General features: G+C 38.4%; 1 protein-coding gene across 1 annotated transcript; it reads left to right on the top strand.

Annotated features, from left to right (window-relative positions):
* CTSS (cathepsin S) lies at positions 1–22,893 on the top strand. Its single transcript, XM_049616349.1, has 8 exons — positions 1–118; positions 1,054–1,180; positions 2,789–2,911; positions 3,766–3,915; positions 6,283–6,510; positions 7,736–7,901; positions 8,985–9,087; positions 22,439–22,893. Exons 1-8 carry the CDS (start codon positions 84–86, stop codon positions 22,536–22,538), a joined length of 1,032 nt encoding a protein of 343 aa, XP_049472306.1. The 5' UTR covers positions 1–83; the 3' UTR covers positions 22,539–22,893.
* The last annotated feature ends 253 nt before the right edge of the window (positions 22,894–23,146 follow it).

A 23,146-nucleotide genomic window follows, 5' to 3' on the forward strand; every position in this document is an offset into this window, starting at 1 on the left:
CAAGGTCTGATTTCTTTTTAAAACCAATCTAACTGAAGTCTCTTTGCTGCCTTAAAATCTTTGGAGAGGGTCCACCCGCAAGCATGCTTAGTATGGGAGCTCCTGCCGGTTCTATCATGTATGTACTGTCTGTTCTTTTTCTCCCCTTTGACCTTTAAACCCTCTGTTTATGATTTTAATTTGCTGTATCTGCCAGGGTTTAAATCTTTGCTTTCAGGAAGTAAACTAAAAAATCGTGCCACTCAACTTGCCTCTTCTTTTTTTGACTAAAAAGAATCTATTTTTGAGAAGTCAATGTCTGCTTGCACATCTAAACCTGGGGCTGAAATGTAGCTTTCTTTGGAATATAATGTGAAGATTTACATGGTTAAAATTCCAACCGTTTTGAATGAAAAAGAAACAGAAAAGAAACTATAATCCAGTTTGAAGGAGGTAGTCACTGAATTTCTGTTAAAGTCTTTTTGTATTAAATATAGAAGTGGTGTTTCCAAAAGTAAAGTGCTTCCTTTGAAGTAGGTATTTTGATTGTTGGAAAAAAATGGTTAAAAACATAAAATGACTCTAGGATTTGAAAGCAATACATGGGAGTTGTCTTTCAACTACCTCTAAATGTTGTGGATATTTAAATAGACCAGAAGAACCCATATATCCAAAAGTTATGAAGATAAACTGATTTTTCAAAGGTTTGCCCTCCTCTTAAGGATGAGGGTGTCCTGGGAGGATTTCCCTTGATTGGATTTATTGGCAAATCTTGTAAAAGTCCCTGCTCCCTCCGCTCCCCACCTCCTACCCAATTCCTCCTACCTTGGATGAATGTTTGGTATACCAGACAGCAGGAAATTTCTGAAAATCACTTTTTAAAGTGCTACTAAGTATTCGAAGTGGTATTCTAGTCATAAATCATAAATTCCTGTGACAATATATCCCAGAAAGTTTCCTGTATAATTCTGATTTGTATTCTCCCTGTGACAGACATGGCTATTTTTTAATGGAAAAATATCGTCACAATATATGCAGCTAATAACTATTCTTATGTTACCTTTCCTTCAACAGCATGAAATGTCTGGTTTGGGTGCTCCTGGTGTGCACCTATGCATTGGCACAAGCACATAAAGATCCCACTCTGGATCATCACTGGAATCTCTGGAAGAAAACGTACAGCAAACAGTACAAGGAAAAGGTAGGTGGGACAGTCACTTGGGCAATTTGCTTTTACTTGAGTAGCCTATGCTTTCTCCTCCTCAAAACTATATTCTTACGAGCAATGTTTTCCATAAATGCTTATGCACTCATTTCTTGCCAGATTCTATTCTTGGTACTAGAGACATAGCAGGAAACAAAATGAAGTTCCTGTTTTTGTGCAGCTCATATCCTAGTAGGAGAGACAGGAACTAGGTAAAGAAGAAGCAGATATGGTATGTGAGGTGGTGATAAGTGCAGTACAGAAAAATCAAGTAAGGCATGGGGGTCTCGTGAGACCTAGTGCCGAAGGGCTCTGGTAGACAGCTGTGAAAGGTTGGAAGTGACTATTCTCTGCATGTGATAGAATGCTCAGGGAATCACTCTCCTCGAAGGTGACCTGTGAGCTGAGAATTCATAGAAGCCAGGGAGCAGTCATAACCACAATGAACGTTCCAGGTCAAGGGGAATAGAGTGCATGTTCAGGGACAAAAGACCTTATTTCAGTCCCCGGTGCACAGAAACGCTACCAGATGGTTTTGACTCTCACTTCCCACTTTGTACTTTTGTTTTGTTTTTATTTCAAAGCATACTTATTGATTTTTGAGACCTTAACCCTAGTGCTTCAAATAACTAAGTCCTATAACTATATAATATTCCTGAGTTTGGGGGTGCCTGGCTGGCTCAGTCAGTAGAGCGTGTGACTCGTAATCTCAGGGTCGTAAATTCAAGCTCCATGGTGGGTGTGGAGGCTACTTTAAAAATTTTTTTTTCTGAGGGCCACCAGGCTGGCACAGTCAGTGGAGCATGCTACTTTTGATCTCAGGGTTGTGGATTCAAGCCTCATGTTCGGTATAGAGATTACTTAAAAATAGAATCTTTAAGTGGCCCCTGGGTGGCTCAGTCAGTTAAGAGTCCAACTTCGGCTCAGGTCATGATTTCACAGCTCATGAGTTCGAGCCCCGTGTCGGGCTCTGTGCTGACCGCTCAGAGCCTGGAGCTTGCTTCAGATTCTGTGTCTCCCTCTCTCTCTGTCCCTCCCCTGTTCACACCCTGTCTCTCTCTTTAAAAACTAAGCATTAAAAAATTAAAAATGGAATCTTTAAAATATGTATATTTCTGAATTTGTAAGCAATAATTATGTATTTATTTATTTGATGTATTATTTTCATATAAAAATGACGCTTTTAGTAGGATGTGGACTCTGAGTTGTTTTCTTAGTAATGATGAGTTTTACCCTCATCCAATCCCCTTTAGAACCAGGCCTCCAATTTCAAGGTTAACTACAGTGAGATGTTCAGTTAGCACCACTATCTGATTAAATGAATGCTATCTCTCTTTTTAATGATTCTAGTCCCTTGGAAGGGATGAAAATGACTTTTGATTAGTATCCTGTTTATAATTTATCTCAAAGTTCAAATACATAATGCTATTGGACACTTAATAGACTACAGTATAGTGTAAACATGACTTCTCTATGCACTGGGAAACCAAAAAATTCATTTGACTCCCTTTATTGTGATATTTACTTTACTGCAATGGTCTGGAACTGAACCTACAATATCTCTAAGGTATGCCTGTGACTATGTTCATTTTCCTTATATTGTAGAATGAGGAGGTAGCACGGCGTCTTATTTGGGAAAAGAATCTAAAATTTGTGATGCTTCACAATCTGGAACATTCAATGGGAATGCATTCTTATGACCTAGGCATGAACCATCTGGGAGACATGGTAAGTAAATTACAAATAGTCCTACTTTCATCTCTGGGTATGCATGATTTCCATCTCCCAAAAGGCAATTTGAAGGTAAACAGCAAAGGAATATATCTATATGTGTACAAAGTTAGAAAACAGTAGAATTTAAGGACATGAGAATTTGCAGATGCCTTGTTTAATCCTACTGTAACCATTTCCCTTAAAAAATGCTTAAAGAAAAATTTGAAGCTTATAGGCTACTACTGCTTTTGCTTATTTTTTTTAAATTAATTCTAGAAAGCGTTGTCCAAAGATCACTCACAATCTTTTAGAGTTAAGTTACCATACTTATGTAAGTCTAAACCAGTAATACAATATGGTCCACCTGCTGTCTTCATGAGGGAATGTCGGTATTTAATATCACAAACACTCTCCCATTAGTTTTTAGATTTTTTTCTATCCTATGAAACTTTACCACTGTGGCCAAAATTAAAAACCACAGTACCTCTTGGAAGAGAACACCCCAGGTGGATTAAATTTCTACTTAGATGCAGGCATCTCCTTTGTAATTCTTTCTCACGAAGAAAACCGGTTCCGTCCACTTTTTAGACAGTCCTCTTATAAAATTCTGCCTTGCTTTAAACCAAAAATCTGCTTCCCTGTAACTGCTAGTTTCTACCACTTTATTCTTCCTCTTCCCAATGCCTAACTGGGTGCTAAGACAAGTCGTGAAAGAGACCCTGATAATTCTCCTATCAGATGGTTAGCAGTACCTATGTTGGCCACAACTACCGTTAATTTTTCTCCATTGTCAAATATATTCACAGTTACGATTATTAGATTATTGAAAAGGTCATAAGTGAAAGGAGATACATATATTTGCCTTGTAGACCAGTGAAGAAGTGATATCTTTGATGGGTTGCCTGAGAGTTCCCAGCCAATGGCAGAGAAATGTCACTTACAAGTCAAATTCTAATCAGAAATTGCCTGATTCTGTGGACTGGAGAGAGAAGGGGTGTGTTACTGAAGTGAAATACCAGGTGAGTATTGTCACCCCAGGCCTCTGTACCCCAGGAAGGGCTCTCTCTTCCATCAATATTTAGGCTAGCTACATAATTTGGCAGTGAATCTTCCTTATGTTAGTTCTGATTATTTTTTTTCTCATCTTTCCAATGAAATTATAAGTTCCCTGAGGACAATGATCACATATCATACTTCATTTGTATTCTCCAATTTAGTCCTTGTTTAGTCTTACTGTGACCAATTTCCTTAACAAAATTTCTAGAGGAATATTTGAAATTCACAGGCTACTGTTGCTTTTGTTTTTTATTAATTCTGGAAATCATTCATTAATGATTAATTAATTAATTAAAGATTACTCACAATCTTTTAGAGTAAGTTACCATACTTCCGCAAATCTAAATTGATATTAGACTTAGAACACCAATGGCTAGAGCCACGTAAACAAAACTGTCAACTAAGCAAATATGTCTTTAAGACAGACTTTTTTTTAAATGTTTATTTATTTTTGTGTGAGAGAGAGATAGACACAGCATGAGTGGGGAAGGGCAAAGAGAGAGACGCAGAATCCGAAGCAGGCTCCAGGCTCTGAGCTATCAGCACAGAGCCCAACGTGGGGCTTGAACTCATGAACTGTGAGATCCTCACCTGAGCTGAAGTCGGACTCAACAAACTGAGCCACCTAGGCACCCCTAAGGCAGACTTTTAGTGCTCCTACTATCCATCAACTGACTGGACCCTCCACCAAGCCAATTGCTTGACAAACAATACTGTGTGTGTGAGAGAATATCAGGAAGTTTCTCTCTCCATTTCAGAGTTGAAGAAGAGGAAAAACCTAGAGCTAAGAGTAGCCTGTAAATCGTACCAGTCAACTTTACTCATGACCAGGCTTGCATTGTTAGAGTAAGAAATACAGTATGCATTTTATAAATTCATTCCTATGATTTTGTATTTCCTTTAGTTTGCTTGTTTTTGTTTTTTAAAGGCAGCCACGATCCTAAATTAGTTAGGGATAACTAAGGGTAAAACCCATGTATCACCTTAGAGGTCAGAGGAAGGGAGAGAAATCAGTGTTCTAAGCAGCTGCCCCAGCTGGTGACCAATGAAGAAAGTAAAACTTAAGAAGTGAATGGTACTGGGGCACCTGGGTGGCTCAGTCGGTTAAGCATCTGGCTTTGGGCCAGGTCATGATCTCACAGTTCGTGTTGTTCGTGTGGTTCATGTGGTGCGGTTCGTGTGTTTCAGCCTCACATTGGGCTCCCTGCTGTTATCACAGAGCCCACTTGGGATCCTCTCTTTCTCCCTCTCTCTGCTCCTTCCCCACTCACTCTCTCAAAACAAACAAACAAGCAAACAAACAAACAGAAATAAAATTGTAAAAAGAAGTGAATTGTGCTGCTAATATCTTGTTCTTTTCTACCTGGAAAATTTTCTTGCAATTTGTTTTGGGTTTCTTACTAGAGCTTCTCTACAATAAAAGTGTGGGAAGATGCAATAAACTACACATTGAAATGTTAACTACAAATAACTTAATGAGCTCTTTTCCCTGGGTGCTTGCATTCAAATGGGTGATTTTGCTTTAATCAAAAGCAAATTCAATTTCCTTCCTTTGGGTGGAAAGCAAAGGGGAATGAAGGAAGAAATGAAAGAGAACAATTATGATAGGGCCCTGGACCTTTTTTAACTAAAGCAGCTTTGTGTTCTTCTGTTTCTTTATGCTTCCCTGAAAAATACCTTTTTAAAATTTTATCTATTTTATTATTATTTTTTTTATTTTAGAGAGAGCAAGGGGGTGGGGGCAGAGGGAGAGAGTCATAAGCAGGCTCCACACTCAGCACAGAGCCCAATGTGGGGCTTGATCCCACAACTCTGGGATCATGACTTGAGTCAAAACCAAGAGTTGGACGCTCAACTGACTGAGCCACCCTGGCGCCGCAACTGTAAAATATCTTTGATCAAAAAATTATGAAGCTAAAAATGTTTGAAAAAATTTAACCTTATATTTTCAGGCCTCGTTTGAAAGGAGAAAGGGTGTTTTAGGTCAAGAGAAGATTTGAGCTGCTCTCAAAATCACTGTACTACTGTAGCTGCCTAATCTACCTCACATATAGGTGAAGATAGCTGGGATCTGGTACACGCTCAGTACGTACTGTTTCTTAATATATTCGATTATACTCTGAGCTCAGCCATTTGCATCTCTCTATCAACACTGGACTTTGCTCAGAGATCAACCAAGTGTTTAGTCTTTAGGCCCATGTCTAGGAAACGAAGAAACTGTAGTGCGGGGAGCCGTTTCCCATAACAACAGACACAGCTGACATGTTTGCATTAAGGAAGTCCTCCTTACGGACTCTCTGACTGCCTTTGTGACTTTGTCTCTGTTTCAGGGCTCTTGTGGTGCCTGTTGGGCTTTCAGCGCTGTCGGGGCTCTGGAGGCACAGCTGAAGCTGAAAACAGGCAATCTGGTATCTCTGAGTGCACAGAACCTGGTAGATTGCTCGACTGAAAAATACGGGAATAAAGGCTGCAACGGTGGCTTCATGACAGAGGCTTTCCAGTACATTATTGATAACAACGGCATCGATTCAGAAGCTTCCTATCCCTACAAAGCCATGGTGTGTCACAAGTCAACTTTTTAAGCTGCCCTGTGACCTTATGCTATCCCTTGACTAACTGAACTAAACTTACCTTGAGAAGCAGTGTATGAAAACCCTGATCAGGGATTCTTAAATTTTCAAGAGTTCTCTTCCTTGTTCAGTAGCCTTCTTAATTTATTAGTGGCACAATAGTTTTAAGCAAGTAGAATCCATGCTTTAAAAATGGATTTGCAGCAAACCTTAGAATTCCTTCTGTCCATTTGCCTGGTATTTCAACTTGTTTTTCCTATGGTGTCCCGTGCTCACCCTTATTCTCAGATCATCAACCGTATCATTCTTCTACCTACTAAAAATCTAACTAATGCTCTCTTCTTCCTCCTCACCAGTTCATGACATATTTTGTTAAATGAATTCATATATCTTGGGGCGCCTGGGTGGCTCAGTCAGTTGAGCATCTGACTTCAGCTCAGGTCATGATCTCACAGCTCGTGAGTTTCAGCCCCGCATTGGGCTCTGTGCTGACAGCTCAGAGCCTGGAGCCTGCTTCGGATTCTGTGTCTCCCTCTCTCTCTGCCCCTAACCCACTCGCATTCTGCCTCTGTCTCTCTCGAAAATAAATAAACATTAAATGAATTCATAGATCCAGATTACTGAATATTTAGAAAAGATCAAAAATACCACTCCAAAACCTCCTCCCTTAACCACCATTACTTTGATTTATTTCTTTCAAGTTCTTTCTCTTATTAAGCATTTTAAAAACATAGTTATATGCACAACAAATGTGAATTTGTAACCCCTCTTTTGCCACTAAAATATATACTCTAAGTGTTCTTCATATTATACAGTCTTTAGAAATCATCATTTAAACTGCAGATCGTCTTGTTGGTATTATAGCATCAAAAAGATTTTTAAGTTCTAGTACAGAGCCTATGACCTTTACGCAGTATGCCTCCACAGCCCACCTGACCCTGAGGGACATTATCCGGCAACTTTACAGGCATGAAGATATCCACAATTTAAAACCATAGAATAGTTACGTATTTCCTCTGTTACTGGTGAAACATGGAACTGTCAGGGTTTGGAAGATTCGATTTTTCTTTCTTTAAAAGGAGGAAGGAACCTTAGACATTCGAAAGGCTAAATGAGGAAAGAAAATGTATTTAAAATCCAGACTTAGGATGTTGGCTATTTATAAAGGAAGTTGAAGTATACTTCTTCATCTGATTTATATTCTTTTTTACAGGATGGCAAGTGCCAGTATGACTCAAAAAATCGAGCTGCCACATGTTCAAAGTACACGGAACTCCCTTTTGGCAGTGAAGAGGACTTGAAAGAAACCGTGGCCAATAAAGGACCCGTGTCTGTTGCTATAGATGCGAGCCACTCTTCTTTCTTCCTCTACAGAAGTGGTAAAAACTCAGACACATCGTCCTCTTGTTACATGCTGCCCCGAGCTGTAAGAGAGAATATCATCCTTCCCCATCACCCCACCTCTGAATGTTGAGATTGGGTTAAACAGGTTCCTCCATTTCATATACGTATTTTATATCCAGCTCTAATTAGTGAAGGAATACTCATCAAAGTTTACTAACACTACATGCCACATACTATGATAAAGTCTTTCCATGCATGATCTTATTTAATCTTCACAATAACCCTATTTTACAGATGAACAAGTCTTAGATGGTTAACTTGCCTAAAGTCATATAGTCTGAAAGTGGTCAGTTAGGATTAGAAACGCTGCTACTTGACTTCAGAACCTGTGCCCCTAACCCCTGTCGCCACTGTGTACTGTAGGGGTAGCACGGCAGAATACAAGGAGGGCAGGGCACCCATCAATGTTAGAGCCTTGTATTAAACAAAGTAAGTGGCCCTTTTATTAAAAAACAACAACAGCAACACACACCTCACCTTAAAGATCATTTCACCTAGTAAAGAATAAAAATGTATGGAACAAGCAATTTAGGAATATATACAAAGAAATATAGTAACCGACTCTATGTTAAAAATCATTAGGAGGGGCGCCTGGGTGGCTCAGTCGGTTGAGTGGCCGACTTTGGCTCAGGTCATGATCTCACGGTCTGTGAGTTCGAGCCCCGCGTCGGGCTCTGTGCTGACCGCTCAGAGCCTGGAGCCTGTTTCAGATTCTGTGTCTCCCTCTCTCTCTGCCCCTCCCCTGTTCATGCTCTGTCTCTCTCTGTCTCAAAAATAAATAAACGTTTAAAAAAAATCATTAGGAAAAGGTAGCCATTTATCAAAGATTTCTGAGGGAACTGTGATTGGGTTGATGCCAAACTTGGCAAGAAAACTGACAAGTGTAGCATTGATGGCAAAGAATTATGGTCTAAATAGTTTAATTAGAGTATATGTTTCTAAAATTATAATTAAACTTGCCATGTATCCAAAACAGTCTACTAAAAGCAATAGCATTTTCAAATGTCCTTCATTGCTACATACCATTTACTCGTTTTCCCTCTCATATTTATTCTTAGGTGTCTACTATGAGCCAGCCTGTACTCAGACCGTGAATCATGGTGTATTAGTGGTTGGCTATGGTAACCTTAATGGAAAAGACTACTGGCTTGTGAAAAACAGGTAATGCATTCACATGTTAATGTATGTTTAATAAAATAAGGAACTCGATGGAGCTTCAACAAATGCTTTCTCATATGATGATGATGATCATGATAATGACAATGATAAATATTTATAGCTTTTTATAAAATGACATACTAAATTAATCACTCGGTGCCCCCATTTCCTCACTTCCTATTCTGGCTTCAACACTTTGTTTTCATGACTTCTCTCCTATAATATTTCTCTGATCATTCCTTCTTAGTCTCTTTGATAAATATCCATTCCTCTGCTTAGTCTGTAAATGGTGGTCTTTCCTCCACGACTCCATCTTTTGCTCATTACTCTTCTGATTCTACATTTTTCTTAGGTACCATCATTCCATTCTTATGATTTTAGTTATAACCTATGTACTAATGGTTTTCAAATCTCTAGCTCGAGCTCTGACCTCTGCCCTGAACTTCGGACTTATCTATCTGGACATATCCACTTCCCTGCATCTTAGTTTCTCCAAACTCAGTATGTCCAAGGAGTTCAGTATCCTCTCTGCCATATCGTCCTCCCAAAACTTCCCATCTCGCTAAATGGCAACAACACACAACACAATCACCCAGTCAGATATTATGGGTTTGTCATAGGCCCATCCAGATCTCATCAAGCAACAAGTCAAACTACTTTTCCATGTATCTGTCCTTTTTTTCTGTCCCCTTTCCATTTCTTCAATTATTGCTTTGGGTCAGATGTTTCTTGCCTGGACTATTCCTACAGCCTTCAAACTGGTCTCCTTTACTCTCAAATCCATCTTTTACACTGCTTCAAAACTGGTTTGTCTCACATATGACAAACTGGGTTCATAACTGTTCTATTGGGTACCATTTGGTATAAAATTAATATTCCCCAGTGGGGAAGACAATCATCTATGTTGTGATCCCTGCCCGCCCTGCCAGGTTCAATTGCTGGCACCTGTCTTATACTTTTTTCATCTCAGTTACATTGAACTGTACATGGAGTTCCCATACATACCATTTATCTCTAATATCTTCACATCTTGGTTATGCTGTTCCCTCTGTCTGGAACATCCTTTCTCCTCACTTGGTTTATCCCACCTTTTCCTTCAAAACCAGCTTGGGCATTCTCTATACCAGAAATTTCCCCCTAAATCCTTGGGCTGGGTAAAATGTCTTTTTTCTATGCTCCCCAAATGTCTTATGCATCCTGGAGTATTTTATAGATTGTATTTAAATTTGTTTTTACCTAACTATCACTCTAATATTAATATTCTGTCTGTGCCTTTGGGGTAGGGATTTGTTTTGTCCTTGTATCCTTAGCTGTATGACCTGTTAGGAAAGTAGTTGCGGGAAATAACATTTCGCTTCACTTGTAACCTATTCATAGCACTGATCAGCTTGGGCCTAGATGAGTGATAACTTTTTTAAGTGAAGCAATATTTTTTCACTTACCTCTTTTTTTTTTTGTTGACTTCCTACAGCATATATTTTAACTTCTTTCTGTATTGAAACTGCTCTTCTTGAAGGCCATTTATAACTTTTATTTTATTTTTTTAAATTTTTTTAACATTTATTTATTATTGAGAGACAGAGAGAGACAGAGCATGAGCAAGGGAGGGGCAGAGAGAGAGGGAGACACAGAATCCAAAGTGGGATCCAGGCTCTGAGCTGTCAGCACAGAGCCTGATGCAGGGCTCGAACCCATAAACAGCGAGATCGTGACCTGAGCCGAAGTCAGACGCTTAACCAACTGAGCCACCTAGGCCACCCGGCCAATTATACCTTTTAGTGTTTAAACTCAAACCCCCTTCTCAGCACTTACTCATTCAATAAGTGTTTACTAGGCATCTCCTTGTAGGTGGGGGGCATTATCTAGGCCCTGGAGACACAAAAATTAATGAGAAGTCATCCTGTTCCAAATGAGCTCACAAAACAGTCCAATGGGGAATTAGATATATATTTAAAACAATAAAATACAACACATCATGGTATATGTATATGTCTCAATGGCTATGGGGCCATAAAAGAGGAGATGCCTAACTGCCCAAAAGTTTCACAGAGAAGGCACTACTTACTTGCATTAAGTTCTCAAGTAAGTGGAATTGCTCATGTGTTGGTGGAGGGAAATAAATGGCCCAATAACTCAAAAAGGATATGCAAAGGCACAGAAATATGAAAAATTTCTCTGCTTTATAAACTCTACTGCTTTTATTTCTTTGGCATCTATGACATAACACTATCCTGACCCGTTTTGCTATACCAGCTTTAGCCTCATTTCCCATTTTCTTCCACTGGTCCCTTACAGTCTAGTTCTATCTGTATCAGAGAAAACTCTTTTGCTCCTTGAGTTTCAAAGTTATTGCCATTATGTAGATGATAACCAAATTCACAATCTCTAAAAATGACCTCTCTACTTAGCAACAGATATCCAACTTCCAATTTCATAGCTCTGCTGAAAAGTCCAAATTCCCTCCTGCCTACCCTATTACTACTTACAACATAACTATCTCTCTTTCACACACACACATACCCACACACACACACTCAACAAGTCTAAAATCAAATTCCCTCTCTCCCTCCATCTCAACTCCCCTTCCTACTCCACCCCTGAGAAGTATTTTAGAATAAGCTCAAGGGAAACTCATTCCCTGTTTTGAGTAATGCATTACCATCTTCAGGTTATCAAAGCCACACCTTGGTGTCATCTGGGCTCTCCCCTCTTTCCCTCAACCCACACGGCCCTGTCCATTTGGCCTTTGAATCGTACTTCGTATTCTTTTCTATCCAGGCTCTAATTCAGATTCCAGTCTTACCCAGCCAGGGAAGTATCTTCTTAAAATATAGATCATGTAGGGGCACCTGTGTGGTTCAGTTGGTTAAGCGTCTGGCTCTTGCTTTCCACTCAGGTCATGATCTTGTGGTTTGTGAGTTTGAGCCCCACACTGGGCTCTGAGCTGACAGTGTGGAACCTGCTTGGGATTCTCTCTCTCCTCTCTCTCTCTCTCTGCCCCCCCCCTTCACATGTGCATATGTGCATTCTCTCTCTCTCTCTCTCTCAAAATAAACTTGAAAAAAAAATAGACAGGGGCGCTTGGGTGGCTCAGTCGGTTGAGCAACCGACTTTGGCTCAGGTCATGATCTCACGGTTTGTGAGTTCGAGCCCTGCGTCGGGCTCTATGCTGACAGCTCAGAGCCTGGAGCCTGCTTCTGATTCTGTGTGGGTGTGTCTCTCTCTCTCTGCCCCTCCCCCACTCATGCTCTATCTCTCTCTGTCCCAGAAATAAACATTAAAAACAATTTTTTTAAATAAATAAATAAATAAATAGAGAGATCATGTAAACCCATAGTCAAAATTCTACACTTGATCTTAGTCAAAGGCTAAGAAGCGATGCAAGGTCAAAAATTCTAAATAGTTTACCATTGTCATCATAACGATGTCCAAATTTCTGGCCAGGCATTCAAGATTCTCCATTATCTAGTTTCCAACATAGCTTTTTAGACTTTTCTTCCACTAGTTCTAATGCACCCATATTTACACTCTGGCCACAGTGAACTACTTACTCATCATTCCCTAAGTTTATATACAATTGGCTATTTCTATATCTTTACTTAAGCTGTTTCATCTTTATGAAATGCCCTTAAAGCCCATTGCTACCTATAGAAATCCCACCTGTGTGGGGCACCTGGGTGGCCTCAGCTGGTTAGGCCTCTGACTCTTGATTTTGGTTCAGGTCATGATCTCACAAATTCATGAGTTCGAGTCCCACATCAGGCTCTGGGCTGACAGTGCAGAGCCTGCTTGGGATTCTCTCTCTCTGCCCTTCCCTCACTCTGCCTCCTTCCCTCTAAGTCAATCAATCAACCAATCCCACCAATATATGGTGAAATGGGCACTCTCATACATTCTAGGAGAAGAATAAATTGTTACAATCCTTCTTGGAAGCAATTTGATAATATGAATCAAGAACTTTTTAAATGTTTATACTCTTTGTCCAATTTTTCCTCATTTCTTGGAATCTATATGAAGGAAAGAATTCTACATATGGGGAAAACGTCATACCCAATTTAAGTAAATTGTAGCATTCTTCTTCTTTAACAGTGAAAGCCAGTAAACAACCGAAAGTACCTAACAATAGGGACACTATTAAGCTATTACACAATCAAGCCCATGTATTAGAAATTATATTAGGGGCACCTGGATGGCTCAGTCGGTTAAGCATCCGACATGATCTCACAGTTAATGAGTTCAAGTCCTGTGTCAGGCTCTGTGCTGACAGCTCAGAGCCTGGAACCTGCTTCTGATTCTGTGTCTCCCATTCTCTCTGTCCCTCCCCCTTTTGTGCTCTCTCTTGAATATTTTAAATAATGGTTTTTTTTAATGTTTTTTTTTAATGTTTATTTATTTTTGAGACAGAGACAGAGCATGAATGGGGGAGGGGCAGAGAGAGAGGGAGACACAGAATCGGAAGCAGGCTCCAGGCTCTGAGCCATCAGCCCAGAGCCCGACGCGGGGCTCGAACTCACGAACCGTGAGATCATGACCTGAGCTGAAGTCGGACGCTCAACCGACTGAGCCACACAGGCGCCCCTTAAATAATGTTTTAAATAAACAAAAACGTTATTTAAAACAAGGAACTGTATTTATTCAGACTGTTATTAATACCCCAATAAAATACTTAGAATATATGTTTAAATTGAAAATACATATAAACATAAAACTTATGTATAATATAAATATTAAGTTTAAAATAATATGCCCAATTTCTTTGATTCATGTTATACTAAAGAATGAGAAGGAATGATACCAATTGTTAATAATGGTTATTTTTGTCTACCTTTATCTATTTTCCAAAGTCTTTAACATGTACCTTATTACTTTTAAGATGAAAAAGAAAGACACGAAAAATCCTATTCATTCTTCAAAACAGACCTGAAATGCTATCTCCTCCATACCCCATTAATTTACTCAGAACTGTTTCTCTAACTTCTGAGCTTTAGAAATGCTTTAGAAATTCTATTCTAGTATTTAATACATTGTGCCTTGTGTTATAGCTATTCCTGTAAAGCATGCTCCATTCACTACAATATGAACTTATTAAAGGTAGAATTGTTTCTTGTTCATTTTTGCATCTTCATTCATACCCTGATTCAACAAACATATATTGAGTACCTACTGAGTGCCAGAGTGCCAAGCAGATATGGCAATGAAAATACAGCCTTTCTATCATCCTTCAAGATATTCATAGTCTACGAGAGTCAGGAAAACAGGCGGGTGCATGTACTGACCATTGCAATAGAATGTGATAAATACTAGGATAGAGGTTTGTACCAAGTCGCAGCGGAAGCACAGAAGAGTACTTGGCTGAGTCTGGGAAGTCAGGGAAGGTCTTTTGGCTGGGTTATTTGACTGAGTCTTGAAGGACAAGATGGAATTTGCCACATGAAAAAGAGCAATCAGAGCAGAGGAAGCTAAATGTGCACAAACGCTGAGTGAGAGAAAGTAGATGAGTTAAGGGAACTGCACGTTCTCTTATAAAGGTTGTAGTATAAGGTGCCTGTTAGAGAGAGAAGTGAGATAGAAAGGGACCAAATTATGAGAGAGCACAGCGATCACTGACACTGAGTACTAACAAGGAGAGACCAGACATGGACATGAATTCTAGACTCTACAAGAGGTTGACTCAAACAAAATCCTCTTAGGTCATCAAAACTTTCTTACTCTCCTCTTAAAAGGTTACTTTATATGTCATTTCCAGTGCTACCAGGTTAACCTCAAGTAAACGAATGTGAGTCTTCTATTTGGGTTCTTCTTTTATATCCTCCTTTTGTTTATACTTAATCTTTCTGGCAGGTGTATAACATTGATCCATGTTCCTGATTTTTTCCCCCTTTCTGGATATAGATATTTAGCTTCTTTATATAATACACTGTAGCATAGTGAGTAAAAGCAGTGACTTTGAAACCAGGCAGATCTTGGTTAGAATCCTAGTTCCATTTACTGTCTATATGACCTTAGGTAGTTATTTAACGTCTTGAATGTTCAATTTCCTCATCTGTAGAATGTAAATAATAGCCTCAAGGTCATTATAAGGATTAAACAAGATAATGTCTGTAAAACACTTAGCACATAGTGCCTGGCATGTAATAAGTGCCCAATAAATCATAGTTATTATTGCTATTATTATTCCACCCTTGAATCTCTCTCTATATATAAAAAACTATGCCCTCAATAGCATGCCAACCATAAAGTTATGTTTTATAGAATGCTTTCATAATTCCTAAAAATACAGACCAATAATTTAATGCCAAAGCATAATTGAGAAAAATTATTTTATGGGGGCAAAAATAATGCAAAGTACCTGATTGTACAACGCTCTGATGGTTTGCCTTAATCCAGAAACAAAATTTAGAGCATCTAGGTGAGGAATGGTGACCTACATATTCTTCAGGGACATCTCCTTAAACATGAAGCAGTAAAAATTCTGAGGTTATACTATCTGATAAGATCCTGAAGTATCTGTATAGTCTGTGTTGCCACTTGTGGGCAGATCCATAAATTTAGAAAGCTAGATACAATTGCTATCTACTTATAAAAAGTTAGCAGACTAAGGAGCAGTGAAAGCCACCCCAGTCTAAGAGACTGTCAACAAGAAGGGCCAAAATCATCTTTAGAAAAAAAAGGAGTTCACTGCAGCTTTATTCACAATAGTGAAGATATGGAAGCAACCTAAATGTCCACACACACACACACACACACAATGGAATATTTCTTGGCCATAAAAAAGAATGAAATCTTACTGTTCACGACAACAGGTATGAAACTAGAGGGCATTATGTGAAGTGAAATAAGTCAGAGAAATAAACACCCTATGATTTCACTTATATGTAGAATCTAAAAAATAAAACAAAACAGAAACAGACTCTTAGATACAGGAAATAAACTATTAGTTACAGAGGGGAAAGGGTTTGGGTGGATGGGAAAAATAGGTAAAAGGGGATTGAGAGATACAAACTTCCAGTTATAAAATAAATAGGTCATGGGGATGTAATGTATAGCATAGAGAATATAGTCAATAATATTGTAATTACTTTGTAATGGTGACAGGTGGTAACTAGATTTATGAGGATCATTTGTAATGTATAAAAATAGTAAATCCCTGTGCTGAAACTAATAGGATATTATACGTCAATTATGCTTTTGTGTTTTTTTAATTTATTTTTTTTAATTTACATCCAAGTTAGCATATAGTGCGACAATTTCAGTAGATTCCTTAATGCTCCTTACCCATTTAGCCCATCCCCCCTCCCACAACCCCTCCAGTAACCCTAAGTTTGTTCTCCGTATTTATGAGTCTCTTACGTTTTGTCCCTCTCCGTTTTTATATTATTTTTGCTTCCCTTCCCTTATGTTCATCTGTTTTGTCTCTTAAAGTCCTCATATGAATGAAGTCAGATGATATTTGTCTTTCTTTGACTAGTTTCACTTAATATAATACCCTCTAGTTCCATCCATGTAGTTGCAAACGGCAAGATTTCATTCTTTTTGATTGCCAAGTAATACTCCATTGCATATATATACCACATTTTCTTTATCCATTCATCCATCGGTGGACATTTGGGCTCTTTCCATACTTTGGTTATTGTTGATAATGTTGCTATAAACATTGGGGTGCATATGCCTATGCTTTTGTTTTTTAAAGGGAGGAGTTTAATCTAATGCACAGATCAATGAGTAATGCAGACCCAAAGTTATTGGGCATAGAATAATTTTAGCTTGGAGAAAAAAAATTAAAGGTGTTAACCATGTACTCATGAGAACCTTAAATACCCACACACATACTACCAAGGAACTAAGAAACCATCCAGAATATCTTTAAGCAATATCAGGTGAACTCTCTAAGATAATCAGTTGTGGGGTGCCCAGGTGGCTCAGTCGGTTAAGCATCCAACTTCAGCTCAGGTCACGATCTCATGGGTTCATGAGTTCGAGCCCCACATCGGGCTCTGTGCTGACAGATCAGAGCCTGGAGCCCATTTCGGATTCTATGTCTCCCTCTCTCTCTGCCCCTCCCCTGCTTGTGCTCTGTCTCTGTCTCTCAAAAAGCGAATAAACATTAAAAAAAAATAAGATAATCAGTTGCAAAATAGATGGGCCTCTTAGACAATGAAGAAAGTTGAAGGAGTTGGTGGATGCGGGACACTAATGTTTCCTTTTCATCCATAAGTGGATTAAGTTAGTAAAATGCAAGTTGGAAAAAAGAATATATTCCATTTTCCCTCACTGAAAGCTACTGTCTGATCTTTCAAGAGATCCTGACTGTTAGAGTTAGAGTATACATTCTACATTAGACATCATGGGTACTTCCTCCTCCCCATGGAATCAAAGGCTGGAAAAGGGTTAAATAAGGAAGAAGTTATAATCTCATGATTTTTCTTAGATATTTATCTACAAAGAGATTAAGAATGTGCATATTGGTTTATAACTCAAATAGAATATTTATTGCCACTACTCCACTGAAATCACTCTTGTCAAGATTAGCAATCATCTCCACCTTGCCTCATTAAACAGTTTTCAGGTTTCATCTTCCCTGAACTCTTAACGTTTGATGTAAGGTGACTCTCTATATTCTGAAGTATTTCATTTGACTTTCAGGGGACCATACCCCCTGGTTTTCTTCCTATTTTACTTTTCAGGCTCCTGAGCTCCTTAGTTCCTCTTATTCTTCCTCACTTTTATAAATATTAGAATGCTCCAAGCCTCAATTTCTCTCCCTTTATGCTCGCTCTTTAGATGGTCTCATTTAGTCTCACAGTTTTAAACAATACCTGATGACTGTCAACTTTGTATTTTCAACCTAACTTCTTCCCTGAGCTCCAGACTCTGTGTCCAAAAGCCTACCATCTGCCTTTCCGCTTGAGTATCTACAGGCCTCTTTAACGAACCATGTCCAAAATAGAATTCTTGACTCCCTGCTACTGCCCCAGTTTTTCCCCTCTCAGTATATGCCAACAGCATTTTCCCCAGGTCAGAATATTGGAGCCATCATTTCTTTTTTCGTCTGATACCCCACACCTAAACCATCTGCAAATTCTGTCATTTCTATCATCATTAAGTTGTCCCAAATCTTACCACTTCTCAATATCTCTACTGTTACCACTCTAATTCAAGCCACCATCCATCCATCTCTTGATCTACTGCAATAATCTCCCAACTGGTAGTCACTTACCCCCTTGTTTGCCTACAGTCGATCCAATACACAGTAGCCAGGGTGATCTTTCTAAAGCATCAAGCAGATTATACTATTCTCCTACCCCAAACCCTCTAATGGCTTTCCTTCATACTCAGAATAAAATCTGTGACCTATAAAACCATGACAATTTCTGGCCTCAGCCTGTCTCTCTAACCACTACCTTCCCCTGTCTCACTCAGCTCCAAGGACACTAGCCCTTTTTCAGTACCTTTTCTCAAGGTACTCTTGAAATTTCTCATACATCAAGCTTATCCCAGCTCATTTTTCCAGACCTTTGCGTCATTTGCACCTTCACTTTACTAGATCTTTTCTCAAATATTTCCTCAGAGAAGCATTCCCTGACCACTCCTTCTAAAATGTAGCCCTGATTCCCAACATTCCATATCCTCTAACTCTGCTTTATTTTTCTTTATAGTACTTACATCTTGTCATATTATTTATTTGTTTATTGTATGTTTCCTGTGTAGGCTTTGGAAAGACTTTGTCTGTCTTATTTACCTCCGTAACCCTAATGCCTAGAATAGTGTCTGGCACAGTCTAAGAAGCTAAGCACTGTGGTTTATTAGAAATGAAATTGGTATACATTCTAGAAGGAATGTCTAACCAATTGGTAGTCTATAATATGCAGAGAGAAGGTAGGGTGACCAACCATCTCACTTTATCAAAGACTAAGGGGTTTTCCAGGCCACAGGATATTTAAAAAAAAAAAAAAAAACTAGAACAGCTCCTTGCAAACTGGACTGTTGGTTACCCTAGAAAAAGGCTATCTTTTCTAAAAGGGGTGGACTCACACTTGGATAACAAAAATAGCTACCTCTACTTATTCAGCATTTACTACATACAGACACTGTACAAGCACTGTACATACATTTTTCTCACTTAGTTTTTAAGGTAATCAATGAGATATCCATTTTATCTCCTGATAAACCTCTGATATTGACAGAGTTAAGAAACTTGCCTGCAGGTGAACAGATTGAATGAAAGGGCTATAGAGTTAGTAAAAATAAACAACTTGGTAAGGACTAGAATGAACATTTGGAGCTGACCTTTTACAGTTCTGAAGGAAAGAATTTGTCCTCACATATTTATTTAGCTTGAGACTTTTAAATCAGTTTTATTCTTTAAGAGAAGGTTACCAGGACTCAGTCAAAAAGAGTCTGGGATTTTCTACAAAGTTTGGGACAGTTGATCTTGGTCTATGAAGGCGGGAAGAGTAAGCTCTCCAGATTCTGAATAGGACCTCATTGACTGAATTCATACTACTAGTAATTACAACCTCAATTCAACTTTCATTACCAGAACTTAGGTCCAAACTCAGCTTGTCTAAAAATTGTTATCTACTTTAAGGCAATGAAATAACTACAAAGCAAGGTACAGTAATATATCTGATATAATTAATATAAGGTTGTGGATGTTCTGGTCTGAATTTTATTCTTCATGCTACCTCACTCATAGCAATAATGTAGGGCTAGGGATAGTATAAATGTTAGAGTAGGCTTTGGAATAAAACAAGCCTAAATTTGCACCCTAGCTTCATAATTAACCATCTGCGCAAGCCATTTTACCTCTTTGACCTTTTCCCTCTTTAGTAAAAAGAAGATAACACCCACCTCACAGGGTGATGATTGAGATAGCATATGTTTGTGGGTTTTTTTCAAAATTTTAAAAATATTTATTTTTGAGAGAGAGACAGAGTGCAAGCAGGGGGAGGAACAGAGAGAGAGAGACACAGAATCTGAAGCAGGCTCCAGGCTCCAAGCTGTCAGCATACAGCCCGACGCAATGCTCAAACTCATGAACCATGAGATCATGACCTGAGCTGAAGTCGGCTGCCTAACCGACTGAGCCACCCAGGTGCCCCAGTGAGACAGCATATGTTAAGGTACTTAGCACAGAGTACTTGTTCAATGAATGATGGCTATTAATATTAATGATAGCTTCGCCAGAATTTATTATTATTGCTTTTAGATACTAAAAGAATAGTGCATCCATTGATGAGAGGTGACAGTGGAGTTTGGATTTTATTCTAAAGATATTGGGGAGGCATTAAAGGATGTTAAGCAACAAAGTAGCAATAAATTAAAGGAAACAATAAAGAAGCCCAAAAAGTTTTATTTTTTTAATTTATTTTTTTAAGTTTTTATTTATTTTGAGAGTGAGAGAAAGAAAGAGACAGCATGAGCAGGGGAGGGGCAGAGAAAGGATCCCAAGCAGGCTCTGAGCTATCAGCAGGGAGCCTGATGCGGGAGCCCATAAACCCTGAGATCATGATCTGAGCTGAGATCACCACCCAGGTACCCCAGCCCATCAAAGAGTTTAAGAGGAGAAAGCAGAGAGAGAAGAGAAAAATCAGGACACGGTAGCATCTTAAGGCCAGGAGAGAAGTAATAGATAACGGTGTTAAAATGTACAAGAGAGGAAAATTAAGACCTGTAACGTGTCCACAAATGGCTGATACAGAGAACGTTTAAGGTCTATTAGAGCACAGCCATTCTAAAGCAGCCACTTGTCTGCTTGCAATTAAGCAGCATTTCTTAGTTTCCCTGCTGCATGTTTTTACATGTTTTACACAATCAACCTTTCCTTCAAGTCTCGAGCAAAAATTTGCAATGGCTTCCTTTTGCCGAAGGAATTAATACTACCAAGTTCCTTAGCCTGTTGTTCTAAGCTCTTCACAACACGGCCCCAAACCAACTTTCTAACCTCTTTGTGTCCTACTACCCTAAAGACCTCCAATTTTCAACTAAATGTCTCGCTACTCTCCAAATATAAACACAGTAGGCATTTTCTCCGTTTCACGCTTTTATTTGTATCCTAGTTACAGCACTTAACAAAGTCTCTTAATATTAGCATTATTTGTATATCTACAATTACAAAACTTCAGAAACATAAAAAACTTAAGAAATTTCTCTTACAAAAAGTGTGACCATTTTATTTTTACTAGTCCGTGGAAAAATGAGAAAAAAAAAAAAAGAATATTTTGGTGTATCTCCCATAAAATAAATGTATCTGACTCAAAGGACTATCCTTAAATTAAAGACTATGTCCTCTTAAGTTTTCTTTTGGTGTTAAACATCCTTTCTTTTACAATATGATGGTGATAATAAAGAGTATGGGTTGTGTTGTTTTTTTTTCAATGTCCCTACTTGCTAATTTAAAACTTGGTAACCTTAGGGGGGTCTGGGTGGCTCAGTTGGTTAAGTGTCCAACTTTAGCTCAGGTCATGGTCTCGCAGTTCATGGGTTTGAGCCCCACATTGTGCTATCTGCTGTCAGCACAGAGCCCGCTTCAGATCCTCTGTCCTTCTCCCTCTGCTCCTCCCCTGATCACGCTCTCTCTCAAAAATAAATATTAAAAACAATTTTTTAATTAAAATTGGTAAAATTGCAAAAATTTTTTTTGAAATTATAAAAGTTGATGAAATCAAAAAGTGAGAGAACCATTGATCTCTTCTAACCCTTACCTGACCCACGAATCCCCTCTGCAACATCTCTAACAGGTTATGCAAACCTCTGGATGAACACCTCCAGGGCCACTGAGCTCACCCCCTCCCAAGAGAGCATATTCCATTTTTTTCACAACTTTACCTATGAGAAAGCCTTACCTCAGCTCCACTTCTATGTCAAAAAGCTGTTTGAAAGCTTCACTTTTTATTGCTTACTTTGGAATTCCCTGCCCTATGCCTTTTCCATAATAGTCACTCAAAAATATTTCTTAATTGACATTCTCTAAAGGAATTTAAGTTTGATAGAAAATTACAACCTATGATCCTATTATGCAAAAACATTTAGAGGTGGGGCCTTGGAAAGGATAATAACACTCTCTCCCCGCAGAAGGCATATTTACAAAATAAGAGGATTAAAGGTTTGGGATGGAATTTATAATGTTTTCCTTAGGTATTAAGTCAATTCACCAACATAGCATTAAAGCCTTCCAAACTCGCCTTTGAAAATTGCCTAAAAGCCCTGGGGAAATTATTATATTATTTTGTTCTAATTTGGTTTTATACTTTTATATATAATCACTTTAGGAGAACAACAATTTAGGAGATAAAAAGCTGATAATGTGATATGATTATATTCATTTGTAATGTTGTGTTGTCTTTTTCTGAAGCTGGGGCCTGAATTTTGGTGACCGAGGATATATTCGGATGGCAAGAAATAGTGGAAATCATTGTGGGATTGCTAGTTATCCCTCTTACCCAGAAATCTAGAGGATCTCTTCATTGTATAACAAGTCAAGAAAAGAAACACTTTCTCTTCACTTAATTTTACCTGCCATAACCAGTAGAAATAAGGGAATCATGAACAATGTATATTTAACGTACTAACAAAATATATAGTTTGACTCTTCTACTTTTTTAATCTTGCAGTTATGGAAAACTTTTGCCAGGTAAATTAACAATGCATTATAGATATAACTGTATGAGAATTAGTCAACCTAAGACAATCTGTCATGTTTGTTTTGTCACTGTCTTATTTTACATGCTTTGTCTTTTTAAGTTCCCTGATATAATTTTGTAATACGATGGCATATCAATGCTTAATAAATACCTGTTTTCATCTTTGTATCATTACCACATACCATTATTTTCTTATACTTAGGTAACTATTATAATCTATCATGAGAATGTAAACTGTAGGATGCTGGTGAAGGGCTTTGGCAACTTTAATGGAAAAAACTAGGTTATTAATGTCCTAGGGCTCAGATTGTATCTTTGCACATTAAAGGATTCAATTATTTTTTAAAATAAATGTTAAGGTAGGCAAATATAGTAAAACCTTGGTTTGCAAGCATAATTTGTTCCAGAAACATGCTTGT

The sequence above is a fragment of the Panthera uncia genome, assembly GCF_023721935.1.
Source record: "Panthera uncia isolate 11264 chromosome C1 unlocalized genomic scaffold, Puncia_PCG_1.0 HiC_scaffold_4, whole genome shotgun sequence".
NCBI lineage: Eukaryota > Metazoa > Chordata > Mammalia > Carnivora > Felidae > Panthera > Panthera uncia.

What these genes read in the sequence shown, in the direction of transcription:
- CTSS (XM_049616349.1), top strand. Translation starts at nt 84, where the DNA reads ATGCTTAGTATGGGAGCTCCTGCCGGTTCTATCAT. An exon ending in TGAACCATCTGGGAGACATG is followed by an intron (nt 2,912 to 3,765) that starts GTAAGTAAATTA and finishes TTTGCCTTGTAG; the next exon opens with ACCAGTGAAGAAGTGATATC. An exon ending in TTACTGAAGTGAAATACCAG is followed by an intron (nt 3,916 to 6,282) that starts GTGAGTATTGTC and finishes TCTCTGTTTCAG; the next exon opens with GGCTCTTGTGGTGCCTGTTG.